Genomic DNA, 21,202 nt, shown 5'->3' on the forward strand with positions numbered 1-21,202 from the left:
ATATTAGGGCCCTTAAGTTTGACCCTAAATTTTCCATGAGAAACTGTATAGTTCTAGGTTTCACATTTAAGTCTTTGATCCATCTGGAGTTCGTTTTTGTGTGCGGTGTGAGGTACAGATCTTTTAACCTCAGTTTTCTTATGTGCAAATTGAATATATAAACATACATGTAAGTGTGTGTGTACACATTTATATGGAAGCTTTTTGTTACAAGAGGAAGTATGGAGGAAACAAAACACGTCATGGCAGAGATTAGATAGGCCTCCCACTGTCAGATTATATAAGTTCAAACACTGCTTCAAAGAACTTCTGGTTCTCTCTAAAGAGGAGAAACTTCCCCCTAAGAAGCCTGAAATCTGCTTCATATTTAAGGGGAGAAATTCTTGTTCAAGAAGGAAGGTGCAGCTTCAGTGAAACAGTCTAGAAGTGTTGGCTAATTCCATCTTAGAAAACCTTGGGCAATAACTTTGGCTATGCCTGGAGTTTATGAGGAAGAATATTATTATGATCAGCTCTGGAACAGGAATATAATTTAGAAGCACATTTTAGAACTGTATTGCTCCTATTAAGACCTTAAAGTCTAACTGGCAGAGGTTCCTGGTTATAATTCAGTCAGGATTTTGAGAAATGTCATCTCTGTGGTAAGTTAAATATTTCGGCACAATAATTAGTCATAACAAGGCTTGTAAGGATGGCACACGACCAGGCAGTGTTTCATTCTGTTGTACTATGAGTCGGAGCACCTCGACAGCACCTAACAGCAACAAATTAGTCATGTTTAATTAGACCGAATTCAGGCCTGACTTTCCCCAGAACATCCTTCTACCTGTGTGTACTTGTATCACCTATTTGGGGAATAAGTAGTTTCACCTAATCTAGACCATTTGGGAGTAAGTAGCTTTACAAAATCTAGACTGTGAGCTTTGAGTTTACTATCCTGAGGATACTTCACATTTTCTGAAGTAGCAGCCCTGATACTCACAGGTCTGTCAAATTCAGGCCCATCTAGCAGGAAAGCCTGTCCTAGTCAAACATAGCCACAAAGTAGGAGTTCTGCCTACAACAGTTTATGGGGCTTTGTGATGAGTCTCTATCCTAAGCTCAGGGACAGATGTGGCTGAAGTGAACCCTAAGACCCCAAGTGCCTATGCTGCTGTGCAGATGTATACCTGGGTTTCAGCCTTGGCTTACTTCCCTGCTGCTCTAGATCTCCTAGATAGATTCCCTACTCCCTCTCCTCTAGATCTCCTTCTATTTGCCCGGGTCCTTAACTTATCCAGCTCCTGACAGCCCCTATTCCCCAGGGATTTTCTTCTTCTTCCCTCCTCCCAGTTGCTATGCATAGCTACTGCCTGGATGCTCTCCAGTCTTACAGCTTCCAGCACTATACTGTCTAGAGACTTCTGTTGCCATGCCCCACACCTCAGGATAGACTTCTTGGCGCTATTAAAGCTGGCCTAGAGCAAGCTCAAGTTAATTACATCCATGTGAGCACTGTGATTTGAACTGAGGCTGCCACTGAAAGAGTCAGTCCATAGGCCAGTCATCTTCCTGGCCATTCTGGGATTTTTCCCCAGTGCAGTCACCTGCTGTTGAGATCCTAGTATGTGTAGTAACAGCTAGGGAGTGTTCTAACTCCAGTCATACCAGCAAGCTCACAAATTCTCCAAGGACGCAAAAGGAGGTTATTATGGAAAAAGGAGTCTAACTATTGTTTGCTTCCACTGAGGATAAACTCAGAGGAAATTGTGAGTAATGCATGATGTGTGCTTCACTTCTGTGACACAGAATTACTTATTGCTAGGCAAAGTGAAATACAGTTTGTCATATTAAATAGTATCCCAGTTAAAATAACAGAAATATTGTTACTTACTACAATAAAATTACTGCAGCAAGGACCTGGCACCACCACAGACTATTAAAAGAGTCATATACGATAACAAAGTGATATTTATTCCAGGAATGCAGGGATGGTTCAACATTAGAAAATCAATCAGCCTAATTCACCACATCAATAGAACATATACAAAGAACCACCTGATTATTTCTGTGGATGCAGAAAAAGCGTTGGATAAAATCCAACATCCTTTCTTGATGAAAACCATCAAGAATATTGGAATAAAAGAAAGGTTCCTTGGTAAGATTCAGGGCATAAATGAAAAGCCAACAGCCAACACTGTACTTAACAGAAAGATTGAGAGCTTTCTCCTTGAAATCAAGAACAAGACAAGGGTGCCTGCTCTCACCATTTCTATTCAGTATTATATTACAGGTTCTCGCCAGGGCAATAACACAAGAAAAACAAATAAAAAGCATTCAGATTAGAAAAGAAGAAATAAAAATTACTCTATTTGAGGATCACATGATCCTATATATAGAAAATTCCAAAGAGTCTGCAAGAAAACTTCTAGAGGTAATAGAGGAATTTAGCAAAGTTGCAGAGTATAAGATCAACAAACGAAAATTAATTCGGTTACTGTACACCAGCAATGAGAAATCTGAAAAGGAAATTAGTAATACAATTCTATTTACAATAATGTCTAAGAGAGTAAAATAACTAGGAGTAAATTTAACCAGGGATGTGAAAGACTTATACAATGAAAATTATGAAACACTGCTAAAGGAAATTAAAGAAGACTTAAACAAATGGAATTATTTTCTGTGTTCATGGATTGGAAGACTTAATATTGTTAAGAAGTCACTACTACCAAAGTGATCTATAGATTCAATGTGATCCTAATCAAAATTCCAACAGCCTTCTTTACAGAAATGGAAAAACCAACCTTCAACTTTTTATGGAATGGCAAGAGGCCCCATGTACATAAAGCGTTGTTGAAAGAGAAGACCAAATTGGGAAGACTCACATTTCCTGTTTTTTAAACATGAACTCTAGACTTTATTGAGCCATGGGAGGTGGATGAGCCCCTGAAACTATTGCCCTGAGATAATTTTTAAACTTTAAACCAAAAATATCTCCTGAAGTCATCTTAAAACCAAACAATAGTTTAGCTTAACTACTAAAAAAAAAGTCTGGCTTGAGCAATGTGCTCTTTTAAAAACTATCTATAGAGATAGCAACCTTAGGAGGCAGTGAGTTTATGTTAATGGGGGAAGAACAACTTAGAAAAAGAAGGTAAGAATGGTTGTGTAACTAGAAGAATGTAATCAGTGTCACTAAAGTGTGCTTATAGAAACTGTTGAATTGGTTTATGTTTTGCTGTGTATATTCCCAACAACAAAATAAAAACTATTTCGAAAAAAGTGCAATGAGATATCATTTCACTCTCAAGGTTGGTGGTTCAGACCCACCAGCTACTCGATGGAAAGAAGATGGGGCAATCTATGTCCGTAAAGATCTACTGCCTCAAAAACCCAAAGGGGGCTGCTATGAGTCAGAATCAACTCAATCCATGGCAGTGAGTTTGGCTTGGTTTTTGGTTTAGGAATGCTAAGGAATGTTAGTGAGGATGTAGGGAAATCAGAACCTTATCCATTGCTGATGGGAATGTAAAATGCTACAGCAGTTATGGAAAACAGTATGTGGCAGTTCCTCAAAAACCTAAAACTAGAATTCTGTATGACCCAGGAATTGCAGCCCTAGGTACATACCCAAAAGACTTGTAAGCAGAGACTCAGATACTTGTACAGCAGTGCTCATCTGTTCACAATAACCAAAATATGGAAAGAGCCTAAATGCCCATCAGTGGATGAATGGATATACAAAATGGGGTGCATACAATGGAATACTACTCAACCAGCAAGAGAAATAAAGTCTTGATACATGCTACAATATGCATAGAGCTTGAAGACATTATGCTGAGTGAAATAAATCATAAAAGGACAAATACTGTTTGATATTACTTATATAAAAAGACAGGATTAAGCAAGTGTATAGAAACCAAAGTGTATTAGTGAGAAAGCAGGGAAAGAGGAAGTTATTCGTTATGGAGTAATGAGTTTCAGTGTACAGTGATGGAAAAATCATTTTGATTAAGGTTAGGATTGTACAGCCAAGTAATGTAATTGTTATCACTAAGTTTTACAACAGGAGCTCTGGTAGCATAGTAGCTAAGGCACTTGACTATCGAAGCTGCTTATATATAACCAAACACCTCATGGGATTTGGTTTCTTGGTTTGGAGGTTTAGGGTCATGGTTTCATGGGGCATCCCAGTTAATTGGCCTAATAATGCGTTTAGTGCTTCTGTTCTACCTGCTAGTTTGTTGCATAGTGCTTGGGGTCTTCAAAGCTTGCAGGTGGCCATCAAAGTTACAGTTATTTGTCTCTGTTCTCCTGGAGCAACAAAGGAGAGTCACGAATAGGAGGGAATAGCCTGTATGGCTAATTGTCTCCGTAAACTACTGCCATGAGACCAGAAACACTGGCTGGTGCCCAGCTACCACTCCTAAGCGTTTTGATCAGAGATTCTACAGAAGAATCCTGATCATAAGGGAGAAAATGCAGAACAAAATTTGAAATTCTCATGAAATCCAAATTTTCTGGAGCCATGGAGGCTGGATGAACCAATGAAACTATTGTTTTGAGATAATCTTTAAATCTTAAACCAAAAATATCCCCTGAAGTCTTCTTAAAACTAAACAGTGGTAAAGATGTCTGCCTTGAGCATCGTGGTCTTTTAAGATCAATCTGTATGGGATCAAATTGACAATACCAAAGAGAAAGATTAGGTAGGAACCTTAGGGGGCAGTGAATTTATGTTAAATAAGGGAGGAACAACTGGAAAAGAGATGTGAGAATAGTTGCTCACCTCAAAGAATGTAATCAATGTCACTGAATCACACAATTATAGAAATTGTTAAATTTGTATATGTTCTGTGTATATTCTCAACAAGAACAACAAAAATAAATTATTAAAACAACAACAACAAAAAAAAAAGACCTAGCACCAGTGATCTAAAATGCAGGCTCTAAAGCTGAACACAGTCCCTGACCTTCAGAAGACTTACTGGTTGATAAAATATGAAGCTTAGGGATAGATAGCCCAGATGCATCTGGGAGGTTTTTAAGGCTCCAGAGACAGACATCTGGAAGTTTGGCTCTCAGCCAAACTGAATGCAGTACACCTGCTGTATCTGTCTGGATTCCATTTCCTCCTAGGGAACATGAATGGCCGTTCAGATATGTCATGTATATTCTGCCACCTCTTTTGGAGAAAAATCTGGCATTCTTACTCCCTTGCTGTGGCTGGAGAATTTTCCATTCTCCTCCAGTGCCCTCCATTCTTTTGAATGAGTGTTGTGTTGCTGCGTGCAGATTCACATTCACTGTCCAGCTTTCCTCCTCTTTGTTAAGTGTTGACTCATATTCCCCAGATACTTGTTTATATGCTACTTGGTAGTCCCTTCATCTTTCTTGCCAAGTGACAGTATAGCATTTGTGAAGTGTTGGAAATCTTTTTCTGGAGTTTTATCCAGATGTCCTTGTTTGTTATGTTGGCAAGAATCTTACTCTCCATTTGTATAGAATTTGCCTACTATTTCTATTCCTGCTTTTCAAGTGGAACTACTTTGGGGAATGATAGAAAATTAAATCCATATGATTTGTGATAAAGAATATGTTTTATGAAAAAGATCACTGAGTCATAGAGAATGCTCAGAAAGAGATTATGCAAATGCTTTTATTATCATGCTTTCAAGTGGTACAGGCACTCTTGATTCTGATGCAACAGAAAGAAATTCTGGCTAGCTAGCATTTTTGTCCCCGTTTTAAATGAGCGAAAGCACATTAAAGCCAAACAGCAATGAAATTAGGTCTTCAAAAGGGCCTGCCTCATAATCACCTGTGCACTTCATAGCCCAGCACAGAGGATGAGTAAACTTACTTTGGCCTCATGGTTTATAATTTACTCATGCACTGTTGCAACAGAAATGGTTTTCATGCTTCTTAATTTCAGGAAACCTGTGATTTGGGGAAGATAAAGCCTGAAGCCAGACGATACTTGGAAAAGTCCATTAAAATGGGCAAAAGGAATGGGCTCCATCTTCCAGAACAAGTCCAGAATGTGAGTTTATCTTTCCTTTTCTTATTGGGAAAAATGTGAATAACCATTGAGTCAATTCCAACTTGTAGTGACCCTTTAGGACAGAGAAGAACTGCTCCATACAGTTTCCAAGGCTATAAATCTTTACGAAAGCAGACTGCCTCATCTTTCTCCCATGGAGTGATGGTGTGTTTGAACCACAGACTTTTTGGTTAGCGTGGTTAACCACTAGGCCAGCAAAGCTCCATAGATGCATTATAATGAAATGATCCTTAATACAAATCCGTTTATAATGTATTTGATATTCAGTGGCTTAAATTCTACAACTTCTGTTAACTTCATGGTGATTGACAAATAACTGATACTTAAATGTTATTTAATCCTATAGAAGTTTTATTTTTTTTCATGTGTGTTGAGCATATTCACCCTCTCTATTTCACATTCTTTAAGAACTACTTCCAGGTCTTAATAGTTGATTTGTATTCTCCCCTGGTCATACAGAGACAGTGCACTGATAATAAGAAATCCTTGTTCTTGTAGTATTTTTCAACCATAACTTTGGAGTGGAACATCCTACATTACTATATGCCCTTAAGAAAGAGAGAGAAGCTCTTGAAAAGTGTTGCTCAAACTTTATCTTTTGTATGTGCCAGTCCTATCTTTCAGTTTTAGAAATAAACTCAGCTGCACTATTTTTTTTTTTTTTTCAGCTGCACAATTGACCTCATTTTTCTTTGGCGGGAAATATAACCCTTGATTTATTTCCAGGTCATTCTTCTATCCAGCAGAACTGGAAATAAATTTGAAAGAAATCCAAACTAATTGATATAAGAATGATAGATATAACTGAAGGCACCACTGGGATATGGTCATCTTTCTCCCACCTAAATGCCCTTTGTACGCCTTCTATCCTATTCATCCTAGTTAGAGAAGGAATGTGACTAATCTTGCTTATCTGACCTTTTCCCACCATTGTCAATCCTCTATTCTGTTTGATGCATGAGAACTGTATTAGTTAAGATGTGTTTAGTTGTAGCTAACAAAACCCAGTTTAAATTAATTTATATAACAGAAGAAATGTATTTGCTTCAATAATTGGATTGGAAGGGTACAGAGGTAGGTGAGCTTTGTGATTAATTTGACCCATATATTTGGTGTCATCATAAACCTGATTTTCCTGGCTTTCTACTCAGTCTTCTTTAATATCAGTGTTATTCAGAAGCTGACTTCCACTCATTACTAGAATGGCTGCTGTGGTAGTTATGTTTGTGTGTCAACTAGGCTGGGCCTGGTTGAGTAGCTGGGCAGCTGGTGGTAGTTACTCTCCATGATGAGACTGGTAATCAGCTCCATGGTGGGATCTACCACAAGCAGCCTTTGGAATGGGATCTGCTTCCTATGTATATTGAGAAGCCTTGGGAATGGTCTCTAGCCTGTGGCACACTTGGACCCTGCATGTAGCCGTGTCATTGCTCAGCAGCCTGCTATGCTCTGCCAACCTTGGGACTTTCAGTGGACTTAAGTTAATAGCTGCCGTGTGATTTGGTAACATCGGGACTGTGCCTTTTTACTTGTCAATCTTGGGGCTTCTCAGCCTCAGCAGCCAGCAGCTGTCTGAGTGAAGAAACACCTCTAGCTCCAGTGGGCTGGGAGCAGGAGGCAGAACTGGACCCCAAGGTTGAGGGGCTTTCACCCAACCCCTAGAGCCTGGCACTTTGAACTTGGACTTAAAGCCTCCAAATTGTAAGAATAAACCCCTGCTTGTTAAGGCCATCCCATTTCTGGTATATTTCTCATCAGAGCAGCCCTAGGTAACCGGAACAGCTGCAGACCAAAAAACCCCACCATCCAGAAGGACATAGAGAAATTGCCATCAGATCTCCCCTTTATGTCTTAAAGACCCAGATTAGTTACATTAGACACATAATCAGGAATCCTTTAGTCAGAAGAATGTCAGGCCTGGGTTATCTGAGCCAGTTACTAAATCAAGGAGGATGTGATGACCTAACTGAGGTACACAGCTTATGGAATCATATTCCACCCAAATGACATGGCTGATGTACAGTGAAAGAGAGGCAGCAGAGGTGTTAGGAAAACAAGTAGAGTGTCTCAACTCATAGTGACCCCTTCTTAGGTTTCCGAGGAGGTATCTCTACAGAAGTAGATTGCCCAATCTTCCTTCTGAGGAGTGGCTGGTGGGTTTTAACCTCCAGCCTTCTGGTTGGCAGTTAAATACCTTAGATACTATGCCACCAGAGCTCCTTCTGAAAACCACACTAAACAGTATATATATGTTAACTTAATGGTTTCAAACTTGAGAGTGCATCAGAGTTACCTGAGGGCTTATTACAATTCTGATTACTAGGCTCCTTACTTCTTAGAATTTGTGATTCAATAGGTCTAATGTTAAGACTCAAGAATTTGAATTTCTAATTTCCTAGGTGATGCTGACACTTTTACTCAGGGCCACACTTTGAGAACTAGTAGTTTAGTAAACTTCATTTTTGTTGGTAGAGCAGTGGGAGAAGTTAATTTTTATCCATGTGATTTCCTTCTTATTGCTTCCTTTGCTTTCCCACCTAATACTTTTTACATGAATGTTAAAAACAAAACAAAAAAAGCCTGCCATCTACTTGATTTCAACTCAGAGCAACCCTATTGCACAGAGTAGAACTACCCCATAGGGTTTCCAAGGCTATAAATCTTTACAAAAACAGATTGCCTCATCTTTCTCCCACAGAGCGGCTGGTGAGTTCAAACTGCCAACCTTTTGATTAGCAGCCAAATGATTTATATAAGTCCTAACGTGAATATTAAGGTGTATAAATCACCTTTGTTTACTAAGTCTATTAAACTGAGACCTAACCTTTTCTCCAAAGCAACCACAGAATTAATTACTTGATTTCTTATCTCTTGATTTACCTCAGAACTAAAAAATGATTACCAATTTAGAATTTTGAATTCAAAGTATGCTAATTGGTAATGAGCTAGTATATTTACTCAGTCACTCAGCATTTATTTATTGTGTGTCTACTATGTGCCAGGTACTCTTTTCATTATACCTTCTAAATTTATCTAGTTTGTTCAAACTTTAAAACAGCATCAGAATTGCCTTTCCATGGGTATTATGTATAAATACACATGTATATGATATAGAAGACTACAGAAAGCTGTTTTATCAAGCACATCTCTAAGAAAGTACTTCCAAAGGATTGGGTACAGAACCCAATCTTGATATAAAAGTGAAATTTACTTGAATAGTGATAATAAAAATCAGTTCAGTTTTACCATGAAATGTCCTGCGTTTTTATCTTTGTTTCAGGAAATCAAAGCAATGAAGAAAAGAATGAGTGAGCTATGTATTGACTTTAACAAAAACCTCAATGAGGATGATACCTTCCTTGTATTTTCCAAGGCAGAACTTGGTAAAATTTTATTTCTATACTAAGTGATGTAATTTAGGTAAATAATATCCCCTCCCACTTGCCTCATTTCCAGATAACCAAACCTAAATCAAAGAATCCTGTTTAAAAAAAAAAAAAATCGTTCAGTACCTAACCCCATTATTCCTTCTATTAAATAGACAACCAAGCCAATCCTAAGTTTTAGGCTAGTAAGAGTATGCTCTGTTTCTAGAGACAGACCAGAGATGATTTCATAATCTTTATGGTAACATATACTGGTATTTAACAGCCTTCGGTGCCTTGACATTTTTTTCTGCCTTACAGTGTTTCTACTTAAGCTAGTCTCATCCAACCTGTTCTGGGTATTTTTTGGCTTACTTTGCCCATTCTTCATCAAAGTGCCATCTGCACAAGTATACTGAAGGTTATTCATATTTTGATTTACCATCTCCTAAACCACCTGGCCTCTACTCACCAACAACGTTAAAAAGATACTATAAGGATTGTCATTATTTTACTTGAATTTCAGTTACTCCATAAAATTCCTAAAACTATTTCAAGGCACCATGCCAATGCCAAATAAACCAATAATGAGTGGAAAACTTTATGCATTTTCCAAATGATATTTTGCAGGTGCTCTTCCTGATGATTTCATTGACAGTTTAGAAAAGACAGATGATGACAAATATAAAATCACCTTAAAATATCCACACTATTTTCCTGTCATGAAGAAGTGCTGTGTCTCTGAGACCAGAAGGAAGATGGAAATGGCTTTTAATACACGGTGCAAAGAGGTACTATAAATGTTTGTCTTCTGTTCTTATGGAGGATTTTGAGACAAAGGTTTGCTTTGTTTACTTATATTGAAGTCAGTTCAGAGACAGATATTCGTGCTTTAGTTTGCATTTGCTTCCTAATTCCTCCAACCTACAAGATTTTTAGCCTTTTCCTTGGCCATTGGAACCTTGCTTAGTTTGGTCTAATGTTAAGACTCAAGGCTAAGCTGTTCTAACAAAAGTGAAATGGGTAAATTAGTTTTTTTTTCTCCCAAGCCAAAAGGCCAGGACCAGTGAGACATCTCTCCCTTCTAACTCATAGTGACCCAACAGGACAGAGTAAAACTGTACAATCAGGTTTCCAAGACTGTAATATTTACAGAAGCAGGCTGCCACATCTTTCTCCCAAGCTGCTGGTGGGTTCAAACCTCCAACCTTTCCGTTAGCAGGTGAGTGCTTACCCACTACACCAGCAGGGGTCCTTGTAGCAAGTATAATCATTACTTTCTTTTTACCTAAGAAATATTTATTCAATTCCACTCATTGGTATATACTCAAAAGACTTGAAAGCAGAGACTCAAAAAGACACTTGTGCACCAATGTTCATTGCATCATTATTCAAAATAGGCAAAAAGTAGAAACAGATGGACTTCAACAGATGAATGGATAAACAAAATGTGGTACATGCATATATACAATGGAATACTACGCAGCCAGTAGGAGAAATACTACTTAATGCATGCTACAATATGTATGGAGCTTGAAGACATTATGTTGAGCAAAATAAACCAATCACAAAAGGATAAATGTTGTATGACCTCACTTATATAAAAAGACCAGAAAAGGCAAGTGTATAGAGACCAAAGTTTATAGTGGTTACCAAGGGCAGGGGTGGTAACAATGATGAAAAAATTGCATTGATTAAGGGTAGGGTTGCACAGGTGATTATTGTAATTGCCATCAATAAATTGTGTACCTGTAAAAAGTTGAATAATTGCAAAAGTTGTGTGATACATATATTTATAACAATGACAGAGAAAAAAAAAAGAGTAGCTGCTGAGGCCACTATGTACTAAACACTTCATGGAATTTGGTTCCTTGGTTTGGAGGTTTAGTGTCATGGTTTCAAGGGACATCCCAGTTAATTGGCCTAATAACATGCCTAGTACTTCTGTTCTACCTCCTATTTCATTGTATAATGCCTGAGTCATAAAACCTTGCCAGCAGCTATCCAAGGCTGCTTGGTCTCTATGCACTAAAAGTAACAGAGGAAGAGAGAGAGTCAGGAATAGGAAAAAGATACGGAATGTGTGGCTAATTGCCTCCGTGACCAACTGCCTCCTTTGTATGAGAACAGAAGACTTGTATGGTGCCCAGCTACCATTACTAAACATTTTTATCAAAGATTCCATAGTAGAATCCTGATCAAAAGCAGAAAAATATAGAACAGAATTTCAAATTCTCAAAGACTCAAGACTTTCTGGAGCCATGGAGGGTGGATGAACTCCTGAAACTATTGCCTTGAGTTAATCTTTAAACCAAAAGTATCCCCTGAAATCATCTCAAAACTGAACAATAGATTCACCTAACTAGTTGTGGTGGTGAAGTTTGTGTGTCAACTTGGCTGGGACATGTTGAGTGGCTGGGCAGCTGGATGTAGTTATTCCCATGGTGAGATTGGTAATTAACTCCATGGTGGAATCTGTTGGAGCAGCTGCTTTAGGGATGTGGTCTACTTCCTGTATATGAGAAACAGCTGTGGGAATGGTCTCTAGCCTTTTGTCATGCTTGAACCCTACATGTAGCCAGGTCGTTGTTCAGTAGCCTGCCATGCCCTGCTGGTCTTGGGACTTCATCTGGACTTGAATTAGTGGCCTACCATGTTGTTTGGTAACATTGGACTGTGTCTTTTTACTTGTCAATCTTGGGCTTCTCAGCCTCAGCAGCCAGCAGCTGTCTGAGTGAAGAAAAGCCTCCAGCTTCAGTGCCCGGGAGCAGGAGGCAGAGCTGAACCCCAAGGTTGAGGGGCTTTCACCCAGCCCCTAGAGCCTGGCACTTTGAACTCGAACTTAAAGCCTCCAAAGTTGTAAGAGAATAAACTCCTGTTTGTTCAAGCCATTCCGTTTGTGGTATATTCCTGTCAGAGCAGCACTAGGTAATCACAACACTAGTTAAAAAAGATCTGCTTTGAGCATTATGCTCTTTTAAGATCTGTATTGACAAAAGCAACTTGAAAGATTAGATAGGAACCTTAGGGGGCAGTGAGTTGATGTTAATGAGGGAGTAAATTCAGAAAAGGAGGGTGAGAGTGATTACACAACTCAAAGAACGAAATAATGTCACTAAATTGTACATGTAGAAATTGTAGGACTGGTGTATGTTTTGCTGCGCATATTCTCAACAACAACAAAATAAATAAAATTTCGGGACCAAAAAGAATATTTATCAGCTTAGTTAAAATTTAGTTTGTATTCTTGGCACCCACAAATAAATGCTTAAAAATGAAAAACGAAATCCACTGCCATCAAGTTGATTCCAACTCATGGCAACCCTTTAGAATAGAGTAGAACTGCCCCATAGGGCTTCCAAGGCTGTAAATCTTTATTATGGATGCAGACTGCCTCTTTGTTGTCACACACAGCAGCCAGGGGTTCAAACCACCAATCTTTTGGTTAGCAGCTGAATGCCTTAACCACTGTGCCAACAGAGCTCGTAAGAAAGGTTTGTTTTGATATTATGAATTCTGTTTTTGAGATGAGATTGCAGTTGTTGATATTCTCTCTCTAGGGGAGAAAAAGGCTTCTAAGAAGGAAACGAATTTTTTTTCTAGCGATCAATTGCTTTTCAATGGAGTTAACCCCATTCCCACCGCCCTCCTTAAATTCCTGATAGTATATAACACTGATATGGAATAATGTAGTAGAAGTTGAGATGATCTAAAAATATTTGAAAATTTTTACCAACCTGTAATTAGTCTGTTTTCAGTGCTTTGGACCCCAGTCAGTTATTTACTGTGGTGGTGGTGGTGTTTATTCCTAGGAAAACACCGTAATTCTGCGGCATCTGCTTCCGCTGCGGGCCAAAGTAGCCAAACTACTTGGCTATAGCACACATGCTGACTTTGTACTTGAAATTAATACTGCAAAGAGCACAAGCCGTGTAACAGCCTTTCTAGGTAAGTTCTTTCTTTTTCTGAAAAATTGGTTGTGTGGGGTCCTATTTTTTTTCCTATGACTATTTTACTGTGTCATAGCAGTTGGACAGAGGGGCTCAGAATCTAATATGCCTGTTAGAATAGGATTCTAACAGAATCCTATTTTTCATTCAATAGAATTTTAGCGATGACCTAGTGTATGCTAGAGACAGTGCTTGATTCTAGGAATTATTCATTGTTTATATTATTATCACAGACCTTGCGTTATTCCGTGATTCCGTGTTGTATCTTATTTGGTATTGTTATGCTAATCCCTAACAAGATGGCAAGGTTTTTTTCACTGCTACCATGTGTTTAACAGTAATAGCATGGCTACTTATGAGTTTGTATGAAATAAACTGACAAATGGGAACATATAAACAAAAAAATGAATGTTTTCTACTCCAGAAACCCCTTGTCACTATATGAAAGTAATATTGATTGATATACATCAAAACTAAGATTTAATCACTATATTCACATTCATTTAAGATAATTTTTACATTCATCTTTTAAAAAACCATGATTCTTATGTCCCTGGCATTTAATCACTGATGCTCTATTACCTTCCCTATCCCCTTCTCACTCTGAGTGTCATGGTTCTAGTGGTCACTCTCCATCTTAGTGAGAGTGGTTGAATAATTTAGCCATGATAAAGATGGGAAGTTTAGTAATAATCAGTTCTAATCAAAGTTGCCCAAAGTACAGTATTTTATTTTCCTCATTGACATCTTTCAAACTTTATTCACTTTCAACAGCTAATCAAATTATGTAATTTATTACTTTGATATTCATTTAACCTTGATATCCTTTCATTAATTATGTTAGGGGTAATTAATAATGTGTTGAAATAATCCTTCAGCCCAAAATTGAATCTACTGTGTCTCCAATGACCATATATTAACTTTTTAATATATATGTGGACACAGTATTTGACATACGGCAGGTGTTCCATAAATGTTAGCTGTATTTACTGTTGTATAATTCATTTATTATTCATAAGAAATTTATGGGATAACTACCTTGTATTATGCAGTGTGCTAAATGGTAGAACTACAGAAAGGAAGAAAGTATGTTTCATTTTCTCGATGAATTTTACAAATCTTGCAGTGAGTGAGAACAACAGAGAAGTGAACCAGTAACTGTCATACAGTCTGATGCATTTTATGCAAAAAAAGTGGCACACATTGTTAACAAGTTTGGTGAGACTGTTTCCTTTCATATAACTACATATACTAATTTTTTCCTCAGTAACCACCTAGTTGACTTAATTTCGTTAAAGTAGTATCCCTTCTAATTTAAAATTGACATATTCCCATCAGAGTTGTCCTCTTACTACCTGTATTCACATATTCTCTCACAGGTCCAATCAGAATTGTCTCTGTTTATATCTTCCATAAGCTTTCTCCTTTCTGTTCATAACATTCCTCAGGCTTCTGCCTCTATCTCACACTGGGTTTGCCTCCTAAACTGCCCTGTCCCTACAGAGCCAAACACATTTTTATCTCACATATCTCACAAGTTGTGAAGAGTAAATACTAGTAAGACCTTACCCATGCAGTGAAACAGTCACAAAATTGGCCACAGTATGTAAATTCTACTATCAGAAGTTTCTCCATCTAAAAAGTGTGTCCAAATATATCTTCGAGACAGGAACAGGGACGTGGCAAATTAAACCCATGACTGTCAAATGCATTGAGTAATTTTTACACAATACTGACCACAGGCTACGTCTCTTTGTTCCCCTGGCTCTTTGAGAAATAATCATGTGTATGACTTTAGTTTCTCTGAATCACAACATTCTTGAGTCACAATTCTCTGTGATAAACTTCAGTTTTGTTGATGATGTGAAGAAGTCATGGCCTGCTTTTGTTGGTATAAAAAGGAAAAAAGAGAGGTTGTACCATAAAATAAATCACCCTGAAGGAAAATGCAGTGCTGCTATAACAGAGCTTTCCTCCCTCCATCCTTCTCTCCTTTCTTCCCTGTATCCTTCTTTTTCCCATCCTTCCTGCCTGCATTCCTATTTGCCTTTATTGAGTACTGCAAAGAAGGGGCCCCATGATAAAATACTGCTTGCTCCCAAGAGCAATGAATCACTAACTTTTCCCACTCCCCTCGCAGATGATTTAAGCCAGAAATTAAAACCCTTGGGTGAGGCAGAGCGAGAGTTTATTTTGAGTTTGAAGAAAAAGGAATGTGAAGAGAAAGGTTTTGAATACGATGGGAAAATCAATGCCTGGGATCTACATTACTACATGACTCAGACGGAGGAACTCAAGTACTCTCTAGACCAAGAAATCCTCAAGGAATACTTCCCAATTGACGTGGTCACAGAAGGCTTGTTGCACATCTACCAGGAGTTGTTGGGACTTTCATTTGAGCAAGTGGCAGATGCTCATGTTTGGAATAAAAGTGTCACGCTTTACACTGTGAAGGATAAAGCTACAGGAGAAGTGTTGGGACAGTTCTACTTGGACCTCTATCCAAGGTACTGAGGATCACATTGTTGGAAGGGACCTTAGGGATTCAGCTACTCCCAGTTTAAGATTCTTCTCTTCTATAGTTCTCAAGATAGGGGTTAAAAATGTAGGGCCTGAAGCTAGAATGTCTCTCATCGCATACTAGGAAAGTTACTTAATTTTTATTTACCTTAGTTTTTTCTTCCTCTATATTACAGGTTGTGTAAAATGGTAACACTAATAATGTCTACTTAATCAGGTTGCTGTGAGGATTAAATTAATTAATTCCATAAAAAGCATTTAGAAGAGTGCCCAGCACATAGCATTTGCTTAATTAGTTAGTTACTGTCATCATGGAGATCCTGGGTGGTGCAAACAGTTAATGCATTCGACTGTTAACCAAAAGGTTGGCAGTTTGCGTCTGTCCAGAGATACCTCAGAAGAAGGATCTGGCTATGTACATCAGGAAAATCAGCCACTGAAAACCCTATGAAGCACAATTTTACTCTGACATACATAGGGTTGCATCTAATGTGTGCACTGCATTTACTTAAAATTGTTGGCCCCCCCTAGAAAAAATTTACTATTTAGTACTGTATTTTTACACAAATAATATACACCTTCTGCATTTGTTTGCCAGGTGTTCCCTCCCCCTGGGAGGTATCTTCATAGGTTCTGCTATGCCAAATTTTTTAGCAGTTACAAAAATGCAGGAGGAAACAACTGGCAAATACAAGTAGATGACACATGTTATTTGTGTAAAAATATGGTTATTTGTCTGCTATTGTTGTTGTTATATGCCATCGAGTCGGACCCGACTCATAGCAACCCCTCCTTGGGTTTCCAAGGCAGTATCACTATAGAAGTAGATTGCCCAACCTTCCTTCTGAGGAGTGGCTGGTGGGTTTGAACCACCAGCCTTCTGGTTAGCAGTCAAGTGCCTTAGGCACTACGCTACCTCTTAAATTTATTACCAATCCCCTCAGTCTTGCTGTAAGGCAGCATGATATGGTAGGATTGAGGTTTTTCTTTTAAGATTTCATTTTTTTCTTCACTATTAATGTGTTATTTATACCTCTTTTTAAAATTTTAATGATTTCCCAGGGTTGAAACATACCGCTTGTATTGTTCAGGGTCTGTCTTCAAATGTTATACCAATAAACAGGTAGCATAGGAACTTAAAACAGTATATTCCTAATTTCTCCCTCTCATCATCTGTGCTGTTGTTTGCCTATATTTTACTTTTACAGTGCCTACGGCACTTGACTGCTAACAAAAATTCTGGTGGTTCAAACACCCCAACCACTCCTCGGAAGGAAGGTTGGGCAATCTACTTCCGTAGTGATACTGCCTCGGAAACCAAGGAGGAGTCAGTATGAGTCAGGTCCTTCTTGACAGCACATAACAACACAACATAAACACCCAATGAATTCTTAATATTACTGCTTTAAATGTTTACTATTTGGAGCAATAAAAAATAATTTTACATTTAACTTCATTTATTACATTTTCAGCACTCTTAAGAGACCCCTCCTTGGGTTTCTGAGGTGATCTCACTACAGAAGTAGTTTGCCCAATCTTCTTCCTTTCAAGGAGTGGCTGGTGGGTTTGAACCACCAGCCTTCTAGTTAGCAGTCAAATGCCTTAGGCAGTATGCCACCAGAGCTCCTAATTTTACATTTAACTTCATTTATTACATTTTCAGCACTCTACGTTTCTTTGTATAAATCCAAGGTTCAGACTGATATATTCCTTCTCCCTGAAGACTTTTCTTTAAAATATCTTAATGCAAGTCTGTAAGCAATATATTCTCTAAGCTTTGTTTGTCTGAGAAAGTCTTTATTTTTCTTTCTTTTTTGAAAGGTATTTTTCTGTTTTTAGAATTCTGGGTTCACAGGGTTTTTCTTCCAGTGTTTTAAAGATTATCACTCCTTTTTCTTCTGATCTGCGTAGTCTCTGACAACAAGTTGGCTATAATTGTTTTCCCCATCCATCAGTAATGCGTTCTTTTCCTCTAGCTACCTTCAGAATTTTCTACTTGCCTTTGGTTTTAGCAGTTTCAGTATATTTAAGTGTATAGGTTCTCTTGTTTGTTTATATTTATCTTTACTGATGTTCTCTGAAATTCTTGGTTTGACATCTCATTAATTTTGGAAAATTCTCAGCTGTTATTTCTTCAAATATTTCTTTTGTCCCTCTTCCTCTGAGATTCCAGTTGCACGTATGATACTTAATTTGATATTGTCCCACAAACCTAGATGCTCTCTTCTTTTTAACTCTCTGTTGTAACTTTGTATTTAGTTAGGGTAATTTCTATTAGCCTATCCTTAGGTTCACTGATGCTTTCCTTGGCTATGTCATGTCTAGTAATGATCCTGTTTAAAGCACTCTTCATCTGTTTAACTGTGGATTTCACTTATAGCATTTCCATTTGATTATTATAGTTTCCTACTTTATGCATTCATCTAACCATGCATTGTGTCTACGTTTTTTCATTAGATTCTTAAACCTAATATTCATAGTTATTTTAAATATTCTGTCCGATAGCTTAGACATCTTGTCATGTCTGAGTCTTGTTCTGTTGTTTGCTTTGCCTCTTGACAGTGTATTCTTTTTTCTTGCATCTTTGTATGAGTCACAATTTTCTTTGAAATCCAGACAACTTGTATAGAACTGTAAAGACTAAAGCAAATTGTTTATTGTGCCTAAAAATGAGGACAACTTTACTTCTGCTAGGTCTTTAAAGTCTTTAGAGGAGTTTGACTCTATTTAGTATTTGAACTAGGTTTAGGATTTTCTTAGCATTTTCCTCAGTGTACCACAAGTATCGTTATATTGTATTTAGGATGAGAGTTAGTTTGCCTGGGAATTTTTCTCAGTGTCTTTCCTTTCTCTCCTTTAGGTGTTCCCATTGTGCTATGACTTACAATGAGTCTCTATTGAAGCTTTTATTCCTCTCCCAGCAGTAGGCTGCTGTAAATGTGTTACTCAATGCTTGTTAGCCTGTTTAGGAGATGAGAGTTCCATGATTAAGCCTCAGTCTTAAGCAGGCACTGTGGGCCCTATTCAGTGACCCAGCTCCACTCCACCCTCAGCTATAGTTCTGGGCCCAGGACTTTCATCATTGGTGTGAGGCTAACAGCATTTGTTGCTTTTTCCTCAGCAATTTAAAGCTTTTTTTTTCTATAGGAGAGGGAGGTTAAAAGAATCTAGGTAGCCCTTCATGCCTTTACCAAAGCAGCTGCACCCTTTCTCCAGGCCTGCACCACAACATATGCTTCCTCAGGGCTCTCAGCTGTCCCAGTCTTTTTGTGTGCACTCGTTGAGGTATGTGGAGATGAAAATGGTTGTAAATTTCCCTTATCTACACCCACCCCCTTATCTGTTTTCCCTGCTATCATATTTTATTATGGTACAATTCAGTGACATTAATTATATTCACTATGTTATATACCAGGGAACTCTGGTAGCATAGTGCCTAAGGCACTTGACTGCTAACCAGAAGGCTGGTGGTTAAAACCCACCAGCCACTCCTTGGAAGGAAGATGGGGCAATCTACTTCCGTAATGATACTGCCTCGGAAACCCAAGGAGGGGTCGCTATAAGTTGGGGCTGACTCAATGGCACATAACAACAACAACAACATGTTATATACCTATATCCTCTATTCATTTCCAAAATAGTTATTAGTAATTTAACTAACAGATTATTTGTAATTTAACAGTTGAGTAACTGTTAACCTATAGTAATATATTAAAAATTCCTCTTATTGGTGTTGTGCAGTATCTGCCCCAGGTAAGGAAGTACTTGCTTCCTCTTTCTCTCTCGGGAGGTACTTATTTTAGAGTGTGGGTTATTTGATTACCCTTCAACCTCAGCTGTTTGATGGGTTTAAGAAAAGTTGTATTTGTAGATGATACACCATGCTTTTGGGGTAGTTGTTGCTGCTGCTGCTGTTTTTGTTGCTGTAAGGGGAGGACCATTACTCTTTCCAGTTTTATACATCTCAATAGGAAACTAGAAAAAGACTGATTTGTTTTTAAATTGAATAGCATCAGCAGGAAAAAAAAAAAGGCAGAGTCATTAGAGTCATCAAGAAAAATAGTTCAGAAAAAAAGTAAGACTAAGGTAAACTCAAAAATGGGCCCCAAACCCAAATGAGCCCACAAAAAAAGAAAAAAAGTAAACCTATTCCAAGAATGAAGTCTTATTACCTATAGCTTTTGAAGAAACCATCACTGGTAACACATTGCTCCAGAATATAAGACTTCATAGTCCAGTTTATGGTTTTTCAGACTACCTAAAAGGATTCTCTTTCTAAAAAAGTCCATCTGATTTGTAAAGGAATTCATTTAAATGTATGTGAAGATTCTTCCCTCTTTAAATAAAAGAAAAACCCTTGTTGTCTGGAATTAAGGTGTATTTTATTTTTTTCATCAATTTTAATTTAAAGAAAAAATTACCTGATGAAACAAACTGTATCTTTCATTCCAAATTTGCTTCATTATATAGTGTTGAAAACTGAATTGATCCCATCTTTGAAGAAGAAAGCAGGAGCATGTTAAAACAAATTGGCTACTCAGCTGCACACTAAGTGTGATCTGCATTCTTAATTTTCACATTAAGATTTTCCAACAAAAGAAACCTTGGAGCTATAACTCAAGGGAAGTGATGGTGGTTTTTGTTGTTTCTTTGTTTAGTTTTACTTTTTCCATTTTAACAAACACTGACCTGTTTTCCGGAAGATGAATGAAATTTGTTAAGCATCTCTTGGTATCTAATATGGCTTGGCGACTGAGCGAGGCCATGCCATTGTTGTTGTTAGAGAAGAGTTTTCACATCTCCCTGCCATATGTTTCTGATTCCTAGGGAAGGAAAATACAACCACGCAGCCTGCTTTGGTCTTCAGCCTGGCTGCCTTCTCCCTGATGGGAGTCGAATGATGTCTGTGGCTGCCCTTGTGGTGAACTTCCCACAGCCAGTAGCAGGTCGTCCCTCTCTCCTGAGGCATGATGAGGTGAGGACTTACTTCCATGAGTTTGGCCATGTCATGCATCAGATTTGCGCACAGGTGAGTGATTTATTTTTTTATTTTTGTGGTAACACAATAACAACACACCCACTGCCGTCAAATCAGATCTGACTCATCACAACCCCTCCTTGGGTTTCTGAGGTGGTAATCACTACAGAAATAAATTGACCATCCTTCCTTCCAAGGAGTGGCTGGTGGCTTTGAACTACCAGCCTTCTGGTTAGCAGTCAAATGACTTAGGCGCTGTGGCCCCAGAGCTCCTATTTTTGTGGTAAGCCTATGAATTTCCTCTTGCTTTACCTGACTTTTTTCCTGCCTACTTTTTTTTTTTTTT

The 21,202-nt window shown here is 38.1% G+C and overlaps 1 protein-coding gene across 1 annotated transcript in view; it reads left to right on the forward strand.

Moving 5' to 3' along the window:
* Positions 1-21,202, forward strand: part of NLN (neurolysin) — a 225,002-nt gene that overhangs the window by 144,389 nt on the left and 59,411 nt on the right. The window contains exons 4-9 of the mRNA XM_007952864.2: positions 5,915-6,022; positions 9,324-9,426; positions 10,039-10,199; positions 13,221-13,356; positions 15,499-15,865; positions 20,706-20,907. Of these exons, the coding sequence (XP_007951055.1) occupies positions 5,915-6,022; positions 9,324-9,426; positions 10,039-10,199; positions 13,221-13,356; positions 15,499-15,865; positions 20,706-20,907 (1,077 nt within the window). The remainder of the gene's footprint in view (positions 1-5,914; positions 6,023-9,323; positions 9,427-10,038; positions 10,200-13,220; positions 13,357-15,498; positions 15,866-20,705; positions 20,908-21,202) is intronic.

Source organism: Orycteropus afer, unplaced genomic scaffold (genome assembly GCF_000298275.1).
Source record: "Orycteropus afer afer isolate SDZICR_OR568_19922 unplaced genomic scaffold, OryAfe1.0 scaffold00362, whole genome shotgun sequence".
Classification (NCBI taxonomy): domain Eukaryota; kingdom Metazoa; phylum Chordata; class Mammalia; order Tubulidentata; family Orycteropodidae; genus Orycteropus; species Orycteropus afer.